Genomic DNA, 22,021 nt, shown 5'->3' with positions numbered 1-22,021 from the left:
TGAGACTGGAGGGTGTCGCTTGACTCATACAGCTGTGTTTTTAATACAGTCAGCAACTGTAGGGGCACAGAGGGACTCTCTGTCCTCTTCACAGATCAGACACTAATCCTCTGATCTTAACTGCTCTATTACAACAAATACATTTAAACCCTTTTAGCTCTTAACACTCTCAGGGGAGCAATCTGACCAAAATCTAATGTATCTTACACACTGTGAAGCTCCACGCAAGGTCAGCCACAAAGAGTATTGATGGGAGAGATGGCCTGCAATCACGAAAGGTCAGTTTTTATCCTTTTAAGTTGGCAAAGAGGGAAGAACAGTGGGACAAAAAACTGAACCTCAGCAGAATGAATCACTTGTATGGCTGCAAGGATCACTACACCAAAGCAACAGTTGGGCTCCAGCTCTTGAAACCAAACTGTTGAGACACCTGAGAACATTCATGGCCTGAGGAGGTGAAACCCACACCTGTCCTTCCATTTCTAAAGTGTTAGCTTCCAATGTTGCACCTGTTACCTCCACACCAGCCTGTGCCTGTGGGAAAGCCCAGCATCAGATTGGACAAAGCATCTTTATTCAAACCTTTTGTGTAGAACAGCAGCTTTCTGTTTGTTACTTGAGAGGCATGTGATTAACATACCTGTCTCTATAAAAGAAGGTGTTTTTCTATGCAGGAAGCTTTACGGTTGGGTTCAGTGTACAATAAGTGTGATTCACAGGCCAAAGGGTAGGCAAACTTTAGAGTTTTACTGCCAGTATATTGCCTCGCTTCTTCTTCAGCTAACATCCAGTGTAATGAAGTGTGACATCAGCGTGCGTTGAAGGATCGTCTTCAGAGTCAGCTACAAAAGGCTACTGTCTTTTATGAGCCCGGGCTGGAATTAAAGTCTGCCCCGCTCCCACTTCCAATAATTCATCAGCCAAGGTTCAGCCTGACTTTATTGCTATGTAAATGTCTGTATCGTATTTCCTTGTGTCGGCCGAGGGAGTGGCATTCAACTCAAATGAGAAAGGCCTTGGCTCAGTTAAAAGCAGGTTCTGATCCTTTGGCAAACAAATACCTAAATGCAACAATTACTGCTCTTTAATGTGTCAGAACAACCAATGAATCTGTGCAACCAATGACTTCTTCAGGTTGTGTTTAAATAGAGGAGCAAAGGATAAGGCTGGCAATATTCCCTGCTTGTCTTGCTGTCGACAAATCCAAAAAACAAACAATGAATTGATCCCGCTAACAAGTATTTTCAGCTCAGGCAGAGCCAGAAGTATTGATTTTTTTCTCTGACATTTAGCTTGGAAGCTATTTAAAACATGTCACTGTGTCACACCATTTTACCAGGAGACCTGCTGCTTCATTACCTTGAGCATGTGCACAGTTGTTTATTTCCAGCCTTTACATAGACCATCCTCAGGTTTAATTTAAAAGTAGCAGACTTCAGGCTAAGCCATATTTTTCAAGTATCACCATAGAATCTGGAAAAGTAGAAAACCCTTCACGTAGAATGCATTCAGCAATAAGCAGTTTCTGTGCAGATGAGCAGCTCTGTCCAGTGTCTGTTATATTCAACCTGCCAGCTATCTTTACTTGTAGTGAGGTATGTTTCAACCCACTGTCTGCAAATAAACAAACGTAACACCAAAAAGGACCTAGCACACATTTGATGACAAAAAAATGTATTAGAAGTGTGTCTCATAGAGGGATTATCAGTCCAGACGAAGCAGCGTTTAGCTACATTACTTTAAACACTGTATTAAAGCTGTTAACAGCATAAAACTTTACGGTTGTTCTGTGGTTAGTTGCCAGAAACAATACTATAAAACAGAGGCAATGTCTATCGAGTTTGGATGGTTACAGAGCAACCAGTGGTTTGGAGTTAATAGCAACCATGCTAACTGGTGACTCTCACCTGAGAGTATAAGTGAATTAACAGCCAAGAGTATTACTTTACACTGAAACACCGGCAACGTCTACCAGTGTGTAATATGATGTGCCGACTTTATCCAACTTCTGTTAACCAGGTTTGACCACAAACAGGCAATACAAACTGCTGATATTCAGAATACAGATTTTACTTTGCTTATTTAATGAAAAACTTGGTTTGGGGCCGAGGTTATGACCAAACATGAACTCAATATAGAGATAAATATTAAGTGAACCTATTAACTACGATTGACGGAAACAGATCATTTATGATTAAAGTAAAATTACACATTATGAAATCATTAACCAGTCAATTAACCCTGAAACACACAACCATCAAAAGTGCTTTCTGGTGGTCTGCTCCTCCAAGTCAGTTGACAAACCGTTATACTCTGCAGTGCTTCTGCCATTAAGTTGCGTGCACATCTGCTTTTGTTGATAAACAAATAATCCCTCTATATATCTGCCATGAAACAATAACCAACATTGGTTTTCTCCTTTGTTATTATCAATTTCTGCAAATGTATATATTCAAGATTTTCTTTTCTTTTTTTTCCTCCCTTCTTTTTCAACTTTTATTTGATCTATTTACTCATTGTTTGATTATTATTATTATTATTATTATTATTATTATTATTATTATTATTATTATTATTATTATTATTATTATTATTTTTATTATTGCTATTATTATCAGCATTATTTTCATTTTTTTGTATATTGTGTGTTGTTGGATTTTGCTCTAAAATCCATTTTAATATAATTATTTTTTTGGTTTGTTTGCAAAGTATTATTACTAAAGCTAGATAATCTTGAATTCTTTACTATAATTACAAATATTGTAATTGTAATAACTATTGCTACTGCCATCCCTCAGGGCCATGAATTATTTCAATATTTCATTAACTATTTTTATTCTTTTTTTTTTTCTCAAAAATGTCTGTGCGCCCTTAACATATACGCATGTACACAAACGCACACACACAATTGAAACACGCAATTTGTGCTAGTCTGCTGACGTTGTTTTTGACTGTTTAGTTTTTGTTTTATTAGTTTTGTTCTCATTTCCCTAAATTTTCATATATATATATATATATATATATATATATATATATATATATATATATATATATATATATATATATATATATATATATATATATACAGCGAGAGAGAGAGAGAGAGAGAGACCACTTGTATTGTACTTGCATCACTTAAAGAAATATAAAAAATATATATATTTATAGTCAGAGCTTAAAAAAAAATCTACATTGGTGTCAATAATTTAGGCTCTAACTCAGAACTGGAAGTGACTTAGTCTGATTGGAGTATTGACTGTTTAAGGCAACAAACATTATCAGTTATTTGTCACATGACATGGTCTTTGTTGCAGCTATTTATAGTGTGCTCTTTTCAGTGACCCCAAACTGTGCATTCTCTGACTCAAAGATGAAATGTCCGTATTAGGACTTTAAAACACGTACATTCCTACAGTTTAACACATCCAATGTGTTTGTAGCCCGTGGATACCTTTATGGTAAGAGGGTGATGAACTGCTGACATACATAAAGTTGCATGCCCGTCTCGTGTTTGCAGAGCCAAAAGGTGTCGGATTAAATTGCTACTTTGTCCTCAAAAAGCTTGAAATAATACAAAGGCAGTGAGGTGATAATGATGTGTGAGTGAAATCAGTTTTAAATATTCCCAGTGGTGATGCTTTTATCTAAAAATGTGCCGCATCTTTTATTTATCAGATTCCACAAATTACCATTTATGTCCTGAACTAATTCTTTGCTTTTTGACCCCGCTTTATTTACTCTTGACAAATGAGAAATTCCTCCCACTCCACACTGCTGATAGTCACTTCTACTTTATCATCTTGTTCCAGATTTTCATTGAAGCTGGTTAAATTAACCCAGGGAGATATATTCCTCCCTCTGTCAAATACTTTAAAATATGATATATTCTGTGGATCCACCTTCCCCCAAAAAACCAGCCTGAGATATTTGATATCTTTAAAAATGTTTCGGATCTCCACCAGAATTCCAAATTAAGTTTGGTGGGTTTGAACAATATTTTGCTGCGCAGTATGACTTTGTACTAACTGATGCAACAGTGAGTAAGATGTGTTTAAGGGGTTGAATGTCTAATGTTTGAGCCGTTTTAATATGAAGTGTTGTTATCTACCATCTATGAGCGTTTACGTTAAAAGGAAATGACAAATAGAGGTTACCTGTGTGCTGTCCCCTGAATACTAAACATAAAGATGAATGCTATACTTTAAGGAGACGTCGAAAAGCTTGTTCAAATAGTTTCTCTCTTCAAGTACCCCTTAGTCAAAACCCAGCATGGCCCTCTTGCTGGAGTTAAAATGGCCTTTGGAAAAGTGGACAGGGTAAAATTCTATGCTGTCGAACTCCTCTGACAAAAGGAAGATCTGAGCCACCCAGACATGCTCTCCTTTTGTCCACACCAGTCCCATTGTTTGTGGCTTTAAAGGATAACAGGAGCTACACACAGGTTTTCTTGGTCCATTGAGGATATTTTTCCCCACAGATGTTCTTTGTTCCCAGCGCTGTGGGCAGAAAGAGCACAATGGGCCGTGATGCAATGTGAGAGTTTCAGCCACAGAAAAAGTAGCTCCCACTGAGACTGATTTGAAAGGCTATCAAGGTGTGGTGCTGAAAACACGCCCAGACCCAGATACTGGTTACATTCTTTCAGTTGGAAAAAACAGACTCACTCTTCCAACAAAGTCCTTTTTTCTATTTATACTGCTCCTTTTATATCCTGGGGCTTAATCACTTTTTTCTTGCAGTTTTGACGGTCAATTGTTTCTATTCTTAAAAAAAAAGGGAAAGAATCTCTGAGACACAGGTTCACAGAAATATCACCAAAACTAACTGTCTTTTGGTCACAAAGAAAGAAGAAGGACCGCAATAAAATTTCCTCTGATCTATAGTTCAGGATTGCATCCCTTTGATACTGGATGTTGCTGCTGATGTCGTTTTCCACTGGAGTTGTAACACAACTGAAATCACGCGGAGGTTGAACTTTTACAGCATGTTTACAATAGAGGTGTTACCACCCTCACAAGTCATTAAAATGGATAATCTATCTTTTTTTATTACACAGAATTTTTATATATAGGCCTTAACTACACTTCATACATTAGGTTTCAAATGTGGTAAAGTCATCTGCTACTAGCTTCAGTTTTCAAAGAGGAGCACCAATATAACAAGTTACAGGTTATTTTAAATTGCTAATTTTTAGCTTCCAGGTCGGGTCGACCAAGACCAGATTGACTGACAGCACATCCAGTTCTCTATGACAACACCACGCCGGCTGACTAGGTTTAGTAGTGAGAAGAGAGACCTGTGTTTTTCTATGTTGAAAACTATTTCTGTGATTATTTTTGTAGTGATGGACACTGGAGCCTAACTGTCAGACAGAAAAAGGACAGAAGAGCAGAAGAAAGATAAACAGGAGAGAGATAGACCACGAGCTAAAGGCTAACACAGGGGCTAAACTGTTTGTGCTAATGTTGATTCCAGTCAGCAGTTATTCTGCAGTGGTCTGTTCAAACTTGAGAGTCTATCAATAAAAAGAAGAGTGAGGTTACGTTAGCTCTGATTGGTAGATGACTGGCAGGACATAGCTAAACAGGATTCGGGCTGTCAGCTGTGCTAAATATAGACAGCTGCTAAACTACACACAAACTGACAGTGTTAACTTGTTGTCACATTAGCCTACAGATACATCGGAGCACCAGGCTGCCAATAGCACTACATATAGCCAGCTACTACTAGTTTGCTTGATGTCATGTTTCAAACCATAGTGCTACATAACTGTACTGTATAAATACCTTACCTCGGCACGGTGTATCAAGTAAAAGTTGTCTTGGACAAAGAAAATTTGTTTCGATCCAATCTCCATTTAATTCCAAAACAAACACACGCCTCACTAAAAGTGATTTACAACAGTGTCTGTGAGACCCCGGGCCAGAAGGTGGCGAGGGAGCCCAATTAAAACAGATCCTCCTTTATAGCTGGTGGCATGTAGGCTGTGTTTGGTTAAACTAGCATAAAATCATTCAAGTTGAAAGGATCAATTGATTTGCAACATGGCCCCTCTGTTTTGTTTTGTTTTGCTTTGTTTTGTTTTTGTTATACCTGTTGTTCTACTATAACTGTTGTGTAATTTGTTATGGGTATATATGTATCATGTATCATGTTTCACGTGTATGTGTGTAAATATATACCTTATATAACACATATAAAAAATCAATACAGATATTTGTAAAAAAAAAAAAAAAAAAAAAACATTTACTTAACAAAAATCAGTGGACTTAAATTTCCTACTGACTTCCTGTTCTGCAGTCTCTTTGTACGTACCTCTATGAAAATTATACGGTTTTATCTTTAATTAACTGAAAAACTGGGTATGATTATAAATGAGTGATAATGAATTAAGACATGCACCAATCGATCGGTGCTGATATCCTTAATTTTTGGGGATCCGTGATTGGCCCAACCTAACATATGAAACTGATCTTGTAAACCTCCGGGAAGGTCTGACAGCTAGCTATTGTCACTTTTTGCTGTGAGACCGAAAACTCAGGACACTTAATTGGTTGTTTAACTTAAAACATAAAGACTTTATTGTTTGACAGGTATTGTTCAATGATTTTCAATAAAATAAGATCAGAACATTGAAGGTATATGCTGTCAGTTATTTAAATAAATGGTCAGGCTTTTTAAAGATCGTTGAAACAATAGAATCCCTTTTCTCCTCCCTCATTGTGAGACAATATCGAAGTGAGAAAAGTTTACAAGTTTGAGCATAAGCACGAATTATTATGCAGCAACACAAAAACGAGGTGAAGGTCAAAAATTTAAAATGTAAAAAGAAAGAGCAGAAGTACTTTACATGGAGAGCATACATATTGTACCAATGCTAATTAATCACAAGGGATTCCTGTAACATAGTCTTTAATTGAGTCATGTCTTGTGTGTATGTGATCATTCCCACAGACACTCACCCTCATATTGTGGATGCACTCGAGGGGCGTATGATCCGAATTTAATCAGGACGGGGATGTCCAGCCCCTGCCGAACCCATTCCACCACATGCAAGGATGCCAAGGACACAGTAGGGGGACCTGATGGAGGGAAACTGCACTCCAACTCCACTGCACCACCTGCTTTCCCCTTCACCTCCGGGCTTCCTCCTTCACTGGTGACTGACAAGTGTGTGAGAAGCAAAACGTCAGGTGAATATTTCAGCTTAAAAAGAGAGGCATGTCAATTATCAGATACTTACAAAACAGGCAAGAAATGGCCACCAGAGCGAAAGTCTGCATGTATGATCCTGCTGATCCCATATCTGTCACTCATACAACCTGCAGCATGTTCAATCTGTTGGCAAAGGAGATACAATTGTCACAATCACATTACTTCCTTGGCTGCATGCAAAGAGACAGCCATCTGTGACAGATTTCCAAACTTAAAAGGCTACAGCCGAGCTGTCGCTTCTGTCATAATTTCAAAGACAGGGGGAGAGGAGCTCTCAGATTTTTATACAGCTTTCCAATAACTGGAATTCATCCCATATCATTACACAAATGGGCAGAGCTGCCCCTGCTGCCAGAAAACTTCACGGCCCTATATCCTTTCCTGAAAGTAAATGTCATAAATGTCACATAAATCTTCTGAGTGTCACGTGTAGAGTGACATCTAAGTGTTTTATTCGGAGCACATCAATAGAGATGGTTGGCTGGAGCAGCCAGGAGGCTCAGCACTCAAGGACAGAGATAAGCTGAGCTGATGGGAGCATAAGGCATCATGGAGCGCAAGTAAATGTCAAGACATGGTGACCGCTTCAGTGGAGTCAAAACAACATCTTTACCTTCATTTTAGCGACAGGGTAAAGTTAAGACAGGAAAAAACAAGAGTTAATAAACAAACCTTGATACTTTTCTGTCAATCAACATCGTTAACAATGTGATATTTTTCAAAAATTGCTCCACAAACAAGTCATGTAAGGACATCTTTCCAACGCGTTTGACCGTGTTTCACCGAGGTCATGTGCAGTCGTCCGCTGTTGCTCCAGGTTATAAGGTCACGTTTGACAGGAAATGGGCTGACAGTTGGGCCCCCCATTCGTAAATATATTAAATGAAGATTAATTATCCTGGTTCCATGGTATGAAAAGCTGAAACTAATTTTGGGTGGCAGCACCCTTAACTCATACTCCAGGCACGTGTGTGAGTCCGTCCACTCACAATAACAACCATCAAAACACGGGCCAGATGAGGGCAATGCTGCTGCAATGCTTATCAGGTCAACGTTTCATGTTGTTTTTGTTTTTCTTTTTATCATTTTATAAAAGTTGCATGGTCACATTTGAAGAAAAAATATCAAAAAAAAGAGTCAAAATATACCAAGATTATACATCCTTATAATATGCAAACACATATCATGGGCACATCACTTTTTCATGACACTGAGCAGTGGCCTAATGACCTTTGAGGGGACGACATGATCTGTATCATTGTACCAGACGAGCATGGCAGGACATCACACAGCAGTGAAAAGATGTTAAGAGATACTCGCGCGACTTCAAAACCAAACACAAGAAAGTAAAAAGCTCCTCCGACTCGCTGAGATGAAAGAAAAGGTGAAGAATGAGCGCGAGTCTGAAGAAGGAGTTATTCAAAAAACTATGAATATATTTTAGATTAATAGTTTATATTATGCATAGACTTGACTGAGTCACTAATACAGGAAATGGTTCAGGCTGTGCAAAAACCTGTTTTTCAATCCAAATATCTAATTGCTTTTACTGTTGTGAATCAATACAGCTGAGTCATAGATGTGAAGCATGTATTGTAAAACTTAAAGTATGAACGCAACCAGTGAAAATGATATGTACATATGCAAAGCAGTGAATACTGTCTGCTTTGGAAGGAGTCACAGCAGCAATCAAGAAAACAAAGTAAGAAAGTGTATAGAAAGTGCAAAAAGCTCCATAAGAAAATAGATGCTGACAGTTTGTCCATCATTGTCCAGTTCAGCCAGCCTCCACCTCCACAGGGTCCAGGACTGAGCTTCTTCAGCAGTCTGTTCAGTCTCTGTCTCCTGGATCCTGTCTGCTCACAGCAGGTGAAGCTCTTCCAATGTGGTGTTGGTGTCTGGTGCTAGCTCCATTAGCCATGTCTGTGAATAGCATGATGCTTCTGGCCCCCTCTGTTGCTGGGTTAGCACGGCTAGCTTGTCCATCTTATTGGAGATAGATCTTACGTTCCCAGTAACGATGGATGGGTAGACAGGTTGATGTCGACACTTCTTAGCTCACACCTGAGAACAAGCACGTCGTCTTCACCTCCTTCTCCACACCTTGTGGGAAACATCTGACCTTGCACCAGTTAGCATTGACATGCTACAGGCTGCTAACAGCTGATCTCACATGTAAACAATGCTGCCATGGTTACATGTAGTATCTCCAGACAAACACAGGAGCAAAAATTGTAAATATTGCCGAAGACACAACCAGCTTGGTGTCCATGACCAATGAATGAGCCATACAAAGATGATGAAAAAATTGCAAGAAACGTACAAGGAAGAGAGAGCTGCCGAAACAGACAGCCACTTGCGCGGCACCTAGCAACAAGGAAAAAAAATCTGGTATCGGTATCTGTTATCTGGCCAATACCAGCCTGACCTTAAGGTACTGATACTTGCAAAGGCTACTGATTTCAGCAGCTGATACTGCATCAGGTCTTGTTCAGACCAAGGGGCAACATCTGGTTTAGAAAAATGAAGTCTTTGCAGAAGTGCTAAAAGTTTCAGAAAGACTGCTAATCACACACCTAGCCCCAAAAAAAGACTTAAAAAATTATTAATAAAAAGCACACTTACAGCCTGGTTCAAAAAACAGCTTGGGTCTGAAACACTGATTTTGCTAATGGCACAACCCTTCGCGGGGGTGAATTTTTTCTAACTTGGTGATTTAGAAGTTGAAAAAACAAATCGTGAACTCAGAGAGAGCCATTTGTAATAGTACTAGTGGTATCGGTGTTCAGTATCACTAGTTTTTATGAGAGCTTAGGTCATAGGAAGGTATTTGAAGTTTATTGTGCACAAGTTCAATTCACCCAGTTTCATGTCTCTGTCATCATCAGTGTAAATAACAAACCGTCAATAATGATTAATAAGATTTAAGGTGCTCCTTCAGAAAATGTCCTTGATCCTGGGTATGAGCTGGCACCTCATCCAGTATGACACACATGTGCATATCAACCGTCTCTCACCATCACACTTTATCTGCTTTTTTCATGTGATAGTGGGGACAAAGTCTAAAGTGGTGAAAACTATCAAGCAGCCTGTCCCCAGCTGCTGCCTCTGTTCCAACAACACTCCCTTGCTTCAGCAAACAGCACAGCAAACACAAATGCCTCAAATCAAAGCGAGAGACAAAAAAAAGAAAAATAAATTCTCAATCTGCTGCGTAGCTGCGGACCTCTGCCTGCCTCCATCCTCTGCCCTTCACCCTGCTGGCTTTATGCAAATCAGCACAACAGAGGCTTGATCCTGGGCTTTCCACATTTGAATTAGTGTTGACTGTGTGCTGAGAATGTCTCAAGGTAAAACTTGCGCATTATGATTCTTTTATTTCTAGACTTCACAAAACATGAAAGTCTGGAAACAGCTACACACAAGCACTTATTTAGACTGTTCACATAAGAAGGCAGCAGTGGCTCTTTTCTGTTTGACATAATATGAAAAGATGCAGAGCTTCTTCTTATTCTTCATCATCCGTCTCTTGTTAACTCAGAAAAATGTGGATAATAAGGAGCGCGTATCCAATAATAGCATTCATCATGTCACTGATGGAGATATATAAGCAGACACTTCTTCTCGACTGAAAAGTATTCACTGCTTATGGTTTTATTGCTCTAACAAGGTGCAACTTATTTGAGTCAGGCAAAATGGTGAAGCAATAAAGCAGAAAAGGAGTGGTAAAAAAAAAACTGTTATGGAGAGAAATAGAGCAGAGAAACAACAAGGGACAAGATGACTGGCAAAAAAAGAGAGTCTTGTTAAACTGCAGGACATTTTCTGTCATTAAATCTGAGCTAAAGTCACACAGAGCAGCCAGACAGAGTGGCCTGCGCAGGTGAAACCCTCCACCGTGGTAACACAGATGGTCTCCAGACAGTTCCCCTCAGACGTGTTCCCTCATCTGCTAACACCGAGGACATGCATAAACATAAGGACCCTGACAGCATGGCACTCAGAAAAGCGTTAAAGCTAAAATAAATGAGCCAGTAGCTCTCAAAAGAAAGCGCTCTGTGCCACGCAGATTTATCAGCTGACAGAAATAGAAATGTCAGTGACAGGCATGCTGCTGAATTTCTGTGTTGTTGTTTTAATCTACACATGGAAAGGAACAGGCACCCACTGCTTAATCATGACCGAGCCACAGTAACAGATTTATCAGCAGAGCTGCATCCTCTCACCCCAGCACAGCGGCAAACTGAAGATAAAAAAGGTTTCAACGTGTTTGTTTCCTGGTCATTTCATTTCTCGCATGAGTATTGTTTACAGAGCACATGTGCACAGACCGACACTGATTCTCACACCGTAAGGAAATGTGAAACACAGGATATTTGTTGAGTTGTTTGGATTGGTTTCAAGGATACTTCTCTCTGCTTGCCGCACATTTCTAACCAGACAATCACATGGCAGCAACTCAATGCATTTAGGCATGTAGACATGGTCAAGACGATCTGCTGCAGTTCAAACCAAGCATTAGAATGAGGAAGAAAGGTGATTTGAGTGACTTTGACGGGCTGGTCTGAGTATTTCAGAAACTGCTGATCTACTGGGATTTTAACCCACAACCATCTCTAGGGTTTACAGAGAATGGTCCCAAAAAGAGAAAATATCCAGTGAGCAGCAGTTCTGTGGGCCTTGATGATGCCAGAGGTCAGAGGAGAATGGACAAACTGGTTGGAGCTGATAGAAAGGCAACAGTAACTCAAATAACCACTGGTTACAACTGAGGTCTGCAGAAGAGCATCTCTGAACACACAACACGTCCAACCTTGAGGCAGATGGTCTACAGCAGCAGAAGACCACACCGAGTGACCCTCCTGTCAGCTAAGAACAGGAAACTGAGGCTACAATTCACACAGCAACACCAAAACTGGACAATAGAAGATTGGAAAAATGTTGCCTGGTCTGATGAGCCTGGATTTCTGCTCCACATTCAGATGGTAGGGTCAGAATTTGGCCTCAACAACACGAAAGCATGGATCCATCCTGCCTTGTATCAAAGGTTCAGGCTGCTGCTGCTGGTGTAATGGTGTGGGGGATATTTTCTTGGCTCACTTTGGGCCCCTTAGTACCAACTGAGCATGGTTTAAAGTCCACAGCCTACCTGAGTATTGTTGCTGACCATGTCCATCCCTTTATGAGCACAGTGTACCCATCTTCTGATGGCTACTTCCAGCAGGATAACGCTCCATGTCATAAAGCTGGAATCATCTCAGACTGCTTTCTTCAACATAACAATGAGTTCCCTGCACTCAAATGTCCTCCACAGTCCCCAGATCTCAATCCAATAGAGCACCTTTGGGATGTGGTGGAACAGGAGATTCTCATCATGGATGTTCAGCCGACAAATCTGCAACAACTGCGCGAAGCAAATTAACCACCAGGATTTGACCAAATACTTCTGCAAGTGAAAAAAACAAAACTTGTGTTTTTCCAGTAACCACTTGGCTTCTGAACCAAGAGCTGAAAAATCCTCACTTTGCTTTTTCTTTTACTGCAGATAAACATGTTTGCCCACTGATTCAACAAGGTTTGGTTGCAACTGTTTTCTTTTCCACTCAGAAAAAGTCTACTGGTTGTTTTTCCTGTGTGTTTTGGCACAAAATGGATGCTTATTAGCTCAAGCTGTTTTGCAAAATAGCAATTAAAATTCAAGTGTTTTTGTGTTGATGTTTTCACAATAAAAGTCTTGAGTGTTTCACTAACCAAACAGGGTTTGTTGGCTCAGGACACCTGCCATTCGTTCACTCAAGAATTAAAGAAAACAACAACAGATTTGTTACATTAACAAGACTCTATGACTTTACTCGGTAAACAAACAGCTGTGGAGAGCCACTCTAATAAACACCAGAGCATCTTTCTAATATGATAAATGTTAATCTGGCTCAGCCAGTAATAAATGACCCATGAGTGTTGACAGATTAGCTCAACCACTCACTCAGTTAGCTACATCCTGAGTGAGTAAGCTCATCCAGACGTGGTTACTTCTGGCTTCAGAAAGTAATGGGAGACATAATGGTGACTATGCTCATTATTTATACAGTCTTCGAGCCGGGGATGAGTCATGATTTAACATAAATATTTGAATAGTAGTACAACTGACAAATGGCAGCTACAGCCCAAAGCTGCTTGTTGACTACCACAAAATAATAATAAAAGAAGACGACAGCTTCAAAACCAAGTGTAGCTGCAGTGGCTGGCAAAAGCAGGTCTGTTAACTTCTTTTTTAGATGTATTTTATCATCCCTTTAGATCACGTGTTATTCTGATAGAAACCCTGGTCAACAGACAAATCAAATACAGTCAACCAACAATTAGTAGCCTATAAGGTGCATTATTAGTAGCTGTATAGTTTCATGTCAACAGTTTATCTGTTTATATTTAATGACACTCAGCAATCTGTCAGTTGAATCACTTACCAAAGATAAGACAAAGTCAAGCTGCCTCTGTTGGGTTTTTTTTCATGGGATCTTTTTCAGAAAACAACCATACAGTTGTTTTGGTGAAAGAATTAGTTTACTGAAATTTTACTGTAATTTTACTGAGTTTGTTTTGTAATTCAAATAAACAAGCTTTCCTTCTCTGATATGTAGTTGTGCAAACTTGCTGTGAGTTTGTACTGTTGTCAACTCTTGTTCACTTTAATTGGATAGTCCTATGTAAACACCAAAACTACCTAAGATGAGTGGACTCTCCTCTTTTATGTTTCTCCGTCGTCTTTTCTCACGATCACACCGCTCTTTCTCTCTGAACTACCGCGACTTATCCTCAGTTGGAGCATAAGATGCCTAAATTTTTCTGACTCGCAGCGTCTGGCTATGTCTCTGTCATCTCACATCTTCTCCTCATATCCATGCTGAGCTCTCATCCAAAGAGCGCACCGCTCTCACCCACAGTAGTTTACGAGCAGGATTTTGATTGACAAGCTCCTCCAGATCCCGCCTCCCCCTGCTGAAAAACACAATTTACTTCTTTAGACGCAGTAAATGGTTGCAATCGAACTGATGGACATTTTAATATTGGCCAGTTGAAAAAGTGTGGATTTACACATATCTTCTTCATGTATTCATTTGATTGGTCATGCACTACAATTTTTAGATTTTTTACATGGGGACCATAAGCAGATATGTGATTAAAATAGGATTAATTAGATTAATCAATTCCAAATCCTGTGATTAATCAGATTTCTTTTTTAATGCCTGACAGCACTAGTCCTGACCAAGTTCTACAAATGTTTAGTCAAGAACGCCATGTGATAGTATGTTGATCCTTATCTTTATATATGTTGACAATCAACATGTAGTCGACTAATTATTAATTTTCTTTTTATCTATCTTATCTATCTCTCAAAAGATGTGATTTTCAATCTTATCTAATGTTAGTAAATTAATCTAATCAGTAGTTGACAACAAATAGAGTATCAACAATGTCATTTGATGGGTGAGAACCGTTTGAGATATGTTGACTAGACATGCACTGATCAATCGGTCTGCCAATCGATCAGTGCCGACTTCCTTAATTTTGGGGGATCTCAGATCGGTGATCGGTGACCGACTTATCCTCACATATGAAACTGATCTTACTTACTTCCAGGAAGGTCTGACAGCCATTGTTGCTTTTTCCTCTGAGACCTAAAACTCAGGACACTTTATTGGTTGTTTAAGTTAAAACATGAAGATTTTGTTGTTTCACAGGTATTGTTCAATGATTTTCAATCAAATAAGATTGGAACATTGAAGGTATACACTGTCAGTTATAAAAAATAAAACTAAAATCGGTATCATCCTAAACTGGTATCAGCAGGTCAGGCTTTTTAAAGATCGATGATTGGTGATCAGCCAGAAAATTGTGATCTGGGCACCCCTAATGTTGACATTATACTGTTGACTTTGAACTGATAGATCAATTCAGAGTAGTAGAGTGTCAACTTACAAGAATTTGACACTCCACACAAAGTTAGTCAAATGTCAAACCTGTTAAAAAAATATAAGTCTATATTATGTATAAGTCAGTTTCTGTAAAATAATGTAGCACCTTGAAATACACCTCATAATCTACTAATAGTTACATGAATGCATCTTACTTGTCTGTTGAAAATGTTTTGTTGAATATCCACCGATAGCTTGTTAGGTGTCAACAGGCGGACAATCAAAATAAAGTCTTACCTTACTTTTGACTACACAACCAATCTCTGCAGTCTCAACCAACCTTATTTGACCTCACTCGAGTCATGTTTCAGATATGAAAAGACAAAATGATTTATTCAAATTCACCCACGCAGTGATCCTCCCTGAGATCTGTAAGCTGTATCTAAAGTGCATTTTTTTCATGTCACAGTAACCCTGTAACTTCCCACAGAGCAGCGGATGTGGACCTGAGGCCTCTTTGCTGTCAGACTGAATGGACCCAAAGCACAGCTGACAAACTGTGAGAGGAATATTTACAATATTTGAGTCCTTATTCTAAAAAGACAAGCCCACCCGCTCTCTGGTAGACCTTTGACTCATGCTGTCTCTACTCAAACTTCAGCAGTCTAAAAGTTACGTTTAGATAATGACAAAGCGGTGGTTTTATGTGACTCATAGCTGCAACTCACCCAGAAATGTAGAAATGACAAAGAATATCTGTCAAGAGGAAATCATAAGTACATATAGGAAGATATATGCCAGGGACAAACTGTGCTAGGAGATGACCAATCTGTTCCTGCATATATATTTTACAACAAAAGAGGCAAATTTACTTGTTTGCACCATTGCCTAAAAAATCAAAATGTCAAAATACGTACCCATTCGTTTTCTGTAGCTTCATCAACCAATTATTTCTGCTGGTTAATTCAAGACTCTGTTAGACTTATTATTTTTGCTATTGTTCCCGTGTAGAGGCCACAAGTCACAAAAATCTGAATATAAGACTCAAATTGAGACTTGGTATAAAAATTGTCGAGCCAAAAGTGTGAGAGTTCAACAACTCTGAATAAGTAAATAAATAAAAAAAGCAATTAAGGCTGTGACATAAAGAATCTGCATAGTGAGACAGCTTCCTTTTAAGTCATGATATTCAGAAATAGGCCCTCTGCATTGCAAAAGTTTGTTAAAAATAGAATTTATTAATTAAATGTTTAAGTCAACACCGTATTAATCACATAAGGAATAAAAAGTTAAGTTGACTGAAGCCTGGTTTACACGTCTGTGCCTACCCTATGATGTCGCCAACTCAATTTTGGGCCTGTTATGTTGCCTTACATGGTGCAGTCATACAGTAACTGTTGTAAGGATAGAGATGAGACATCAGAAGAGATTAAATGTACAGTCAATGTGTGGTCAATGTACAGAAACGCTTGAAGTACTGGGAACACAATCACACTCAGCAGGTCAAACACAACGTTTGTTTCACTGGAGCACCTCAGGCTAAATGTGCAAAAGCCTCTGCACCACGAAAGGATTACAGAGACCCACATCATAGGTTCATGGTTTAATACCCTCAAGGCTGGACTATTGTAACAGCATCCTTTATGGCCTCCTCTCCACAGACCTTCAAAAACTACAGTATGTTCAAAACTCAGCCGCTCGATTACATTCCCACATCACACCGAATCATCTTCAAGATCCTGCTCACCACCTACAAAGCTCTCAATTCAAAGCCGGTGTCACAGCCAATGTAAGGATGGGTACCCAATTAGGTACTTTAATAGAGGGATTATTTGTTTTTCAGCGATGCCAGATGAGTGTGCAACTTGGGTACAGAAGCACTGCTGAGTATAAGGGTTTGTCAACTGACGTGGCGGAGCTAACCAACAATAAATGCTTTTTGAAACTAAATATAATCACTTTTACAGATCGTAAATGGCCCCCAGGTTTTTGAAATAGCAGTGAGAGGACACAAGAGATCAGAAAGTGGACAGATATTAGGTGGACAGAGAGCAATGTAAACATACAACTGTCACTCGATGCTCATGACTGTATTATCCGTGGACGCTTACCAGACTGTGACAGACCAGGTTGAAAACATGTGCCAATAAATCAGAAACCCTCTAAAACCAAAAAAAGCACACAGACTGTTGAGTCTGAGACCCGGTTCATAATAAAAGCACCAGAAAACTACGTCCAGAGAACTGCACCAAATCAGATAAAGACAGCACATTTAATTAATCACCCGCAGACGTCGATGGTGTTTCAATGTAAAGTGTGACTGATAAGCTGCGTTTCCACCAAGCAGTCCGGTTGAGTTCAGTACGGTTTGGCATGGTTTTGCTGAGAGTCATCAGTTAGCATGGTCGCTATTAACTACAAAACACCGGTTGCTCTGTGACAGTCCAAACTTGATAGACGTTGCCTCTGTTTTATAGTATCATTTCTGAAAACTGACTACAGAACAATCATACATTTTGATGCTGCTAACAGGTTGAATTTAGTGTTTAATAAACGCTAAATTGTCAGAATGAATGGAGCTAAACGCTGCTTCTGAAGTCAAGATGTATGCGACCGAATTCTGTCAAAAGTACTGAGTACTGATCAGGTAAAATCAAAAGGTACCATGTTTAGGTACTTAAATGCATCCTTGTGGCTGTGAAGGAGTGGAAGAGTAGGAGATTTTCCATGCTGGACATAAACATAGCATTTAAAGGATATATATATTGAAGAATTAATATTTTGGGGAAAAAAAAAAAATTTATAGTTAAACAAATTGATATTTTTTACTACAAACACACAAAAAAGTACCAAAAATTGGTACCGTTGAGTACCAATACTGATTGCCAGGTACCGGGCACCGCATTGGTGCCGTGTCAAGACTAGGTTCATGCTCTATACAGTCTATGCTAGAAACAGATACATTATTGTCAGTGAGTTGCAGTAAAAGAAACATGCACCAGTCACAGGGATGAAGAAGAAAAGAGTGTGTTTTGTGCAAAAGAGGATTTAACTAAACTTTTTTGAAGGAGAATCTTAACAAATTAAAAAACTGTTCTCATCAAACATCACATTAGCTTCGTATCCTCTGAGGCCACTGCCGCTTCACTGACAGGAGGGCGGAGTAATTTTTAGTTTGATATCAAATACTCCCATTTCTGCAAACTCCAATCCAATCTGACATTACAACTTGTAACTCTCACTGCTTTTTCCTCTGCAAGCTTTGGAGGTTTTCTCTGTGGGCTGATGTGCTTTAAACCCTCACATCAGACTGATGCCTGCCAGATGCTTCTCACAGCTTAAAAATTCCGCTTATTGACAGTCAAGCTGCTGTAACCCACCTCTGCACCAGTGATGTCATTGTGATTTTTTCAACTGCAGAGCTTAAGCTCTTCTCCACAAGGTACTTACATTATTTTTTCCTGCACCTTCCTCTTATAACAACTTCCAGTTTCAACAACTCACACATGGCTTTAGAAAAAAAAAAAAACAGCCAATTTTCATTTTCGGAAACTGGCTTCTGATCACAAAAGAGACCCTCCGTGCGGTTCTGTTTGATGTGCACTTAAAGAGAAAATGGGACGGGCTGAAAAGAAGAGAAAAAAGAAACTGTAACGAGGTTTTGCTGTGTGGGTATACATGTCTATGCTTCTGAGTTCACACGTAAGGTAACTTTTCAGTGAATCAGAGAGCAGTCAAAAAATACAGATGAAAAGAAGCAATCTCTTTCTTTTTGGTCTAATACACAGTTTACACTTCAGAAAATAAAAGAGATGCAGTGTAGATGAGATAAAGTCTGTTTTCAACAATACAAAGTTCTGAAGTCCAAGTCCTTGACTGTGTGGTTCAGGTCATCAGGAAACTAAACCCTAAGATCCAGGTGTAACTGAGAGTGACTGAACCATTCAGCGCAACAATTCTTTGTTCCTAAGCCAAATGTTTTGCATGTCATCTGATATTTTCTGACAACATAAAGAGTCTTTTTTCCCTGCAGCTCCATCAATGTGATTGATCCCTGTCAAGATGATTCAAAGTATGTCTTCTGTCAGGGATATGAGAAGGTGCCTTCCTGAGTCTAAACACAGGATCATTTTATGTTAAGGATTCAATCACAAAATGTCAACCCTCTATGGTACGCATAGAGATGCCAGTTAGAAAATAAATGTTTTGAGGGGTTTTTTTTGTTTGTTTTTTTGTTTGTTTGTTTGTTTTGTTTGTTTGTTTTTTACTTTTTTTTTTCTCTTTTTTTCTTTCTTAAATTTTTTCTTTTTTTACTGTTTTTTTTTTCTTTTCTTTTTTTCATTTGGTCTTAAAATAGATCAAACAAACATACTTTAAAGAAATTTTGTAAACAAAATAGTTATATAGATATTTTTTGGGGGGGGTTATGCCTTAAGGCAACACTGTGCTATAATGATCAGACATGAAAAAAAAAAGCGTTATTTATATATATTTCAACACATTTGTTTCAAAAACACCTGGATATTACTCGGTGGCCTTAACAGTTTACAATGCATGCCATTAAAAGTGTTAAAACTTAAAAAAAAAAAAATCTTTTTATCAGATTTCATGTCTAAACGTTGCCAAAAGGCAACACTGTACCATTGAATGAATGGGTCAAGGAGTCTCAACATATTTTATCAAACTTTACATGAACAATTTAACTAAGACTTCACTTCCGTGGCTTCAGGAAAAAATTTATTGTGGGGAAAAATGTGTGACGAACAGAAGCCTGTGCTCTGTAAAGGAGGCTCACAAAGTTCACTCATGTAGACCAAAGCCTACAGTTTTAGTCTGAACTTTACAATATCAAATTTATCCAGGTGAAAACTGGAGAGGTCAAAAAAAAATACTGACCAGTTGTTTTTGAACAGCTTGTAAACCCAAAGACAGTTTACCAAATTGCTGTCATGGATTTGCATTTTCACATGTTTCCTTAAATTAATAATCAAATCAAGTAAATTAAACTCTTTAAGCTTTACTTGTCTTTAAATACGAGCTATTTTTTCCAGACTAAGAAAGACATGGTAAAAAAGTTATGGGACAGTTTTGAGGAGAAAATTGGCTGAGGTGGTCCTTGCAAGAAAGTCTGCAAGAAAGAGATTCTCTACGACCTCCAGAGGGTCACATGACAAATTCAAACACTGTTATTGGTTCCTTAAGGTCTTTTCTCTTTTTTAAAAGTATTTCATGACAACTGGGATGTATAATGTGAGTGTTAAAAGCCAAAAATGGGTGTGTTGGTACCATAGAGGGTTAAACACCTCACAGCCAGCCACGCCTGTACATTCAGTTTTTATTTTAATCTTAAAGGCCTTTAAATGTTTTCTTAATCAGATTCTTCCTTCTGAAAACCTAGTAAAAATCTGCAAAGGTTTCGATTATTTCACCTGGAGAACCCCTTTTCTTTCCTTCCCTGTCTTTTCTTATCAGCACAAAGTAAACTGAGCTCAAGTGAGGTCATATATCTTCAACCAATCAGCATCAAGCATCATTTGAACAAGCACCTTCTGGGGCTTAATCTGCTCAAACTCCTCCCAAAGAGTCCTGATAAAGCAGTTGTTGACTCGTCCTCACCGTCTTTGTACACAGAGCTTGAAATATTGAGGCCAAGCTTTTCAAGAGTTCTGACGATACACGTCGCTTTTTACATTACTGCCACTTTTAATTGTGATTTCCCCACAATCTGTCAGCTGTCTCCTTCTCTCCACGTCATCACAGCACATTGGAGGCTTTTTGGACATGGATAATTCATCTCAGTTATCATCACGTCTTCTTTAGTCCTTGTCAAAAGTAGCATCATTGTCAGGTGAAGTCTAAATGAATCTCCCCTTGCGAACGACGTCAACATCGCAGCAGATATGACTCATCGGTAATGGAATGGTGTAAACATGCAAAAACACTGGTATGGGCTCAATCGTGTTTTCCACAGACTCATTTGCGTCGACTTGGCTGATTTAACTATCAGATCTAAAGTGTGTAGGCTTCACTCATACTGTGCCAGACAAGTCCTTGTCCTTCAAAAAGACAAGTACAGGAATTTATTTCCACTCAACCATCCAGTGATGATGGGGAGTATTATATTATAGGAAGCGGTGCCCATCTGGCACCTTAACAGACTCAATCAGAAATAGACTGTGAAATGATTAAATGGGCCCAGTCTGGGGGGAGCCATGAGAATATATAATAAAAATAGAAATTGGCCTCAGTGTAACATCAATAACACAAAAGGAGGGGAATCATATTCTTGCTGGTTCTTGCTGTTATTAATTGTAAGATTCAGATTTGTGATTCATGTAATAGGACAGACACCAAAGACAGCCAGCCTGGTTTACCTTGATTTGAACCACAAATGATTAAAAGTGTGCTTATCCAAGGTAAAACTAATTTAATTTTCTACCTCAGTGAATTTCATGAAACAAAACGAAATTGTTGATAACAATATTCTGCAGCCTTAAAAGTGATGAATACAAATATGGGGCGCTGATTGTAAAGTTGCACACACTACAAATAACAACATTTCTCCACATTGAGCTCTAAAACATCACTTTTTATGCAGATTTAGAGAAAAAATTGTGAATATATATTTGTCAGATATTATATATTAATGTTGAATGTTTTATCTAAATGATAAATATAAATGTGATTCTAAATATTCAGCTTTATCCAAATATTTACCTCCGCCAAGGAGGTTATGTTTTGGGGGAGTTTGTCTGTGAACAACATAACTCAAAAACTAAAAAATGGATCTTGATGAAATTTTCAGCAAATTTTCAAAATGGGATAAGGAAGAACTGATTAAACATTGGAGGTGATCCGGATTACCGCCTGGATCCAGGACTTTTTTAAAGGAT

General features: G+C 38.7%; 1 protein-coding gene across 1 annotated transcript in view; it reads right to left on the bottom strand.

Moving 5' to 3' along the window:
- The window catches only part of igsf9a (immunoglobulin superfamily, member 9a), a 104,360-nt gene that overhangs the window by 80,002 nt on the left and 2,337 nt on the right, over positions 1-22,021 (bottom strand). The window contains exons 2-3 of the mRNA XM_074689697.1: positions 7,244-7,338; positions 6,963-7,163 (exon numbers count right to left, since the gene is read on the bottom strand). Coding sequence (XP_074545798.1) covers positions 6,963-7,163; positions 7,244-7,304 — 262 coding nt within the window. The 5' untranslated portion in view covers positions 7,305-7,338. The remainder of the gene's footprint in view (positions 1-6,962; positions 7,164-7,243; positions 7,339-22,021) is intronic.

Source organism: Halichoeres trimaculatus, unplaced genomic scaffold (assembly GCF_033239565.1).
Source record: "Halichoeres trimaculatus isolate MK-OKI-2021-1 unplaced genomic scaffold, fHalTri1.1 fHalTri1_scaffold_16, whole genome shotgun sequence".
Lineage (NCBI taxonomy): Eukaryota > Metazoa > Chordata > Actinopteri > Labriformes > Labridae > Halichoeres > Halichoeres trimaculatus.
This window is presented reverse-complemented; position numbering and strand designations above follow the sequence as displayed.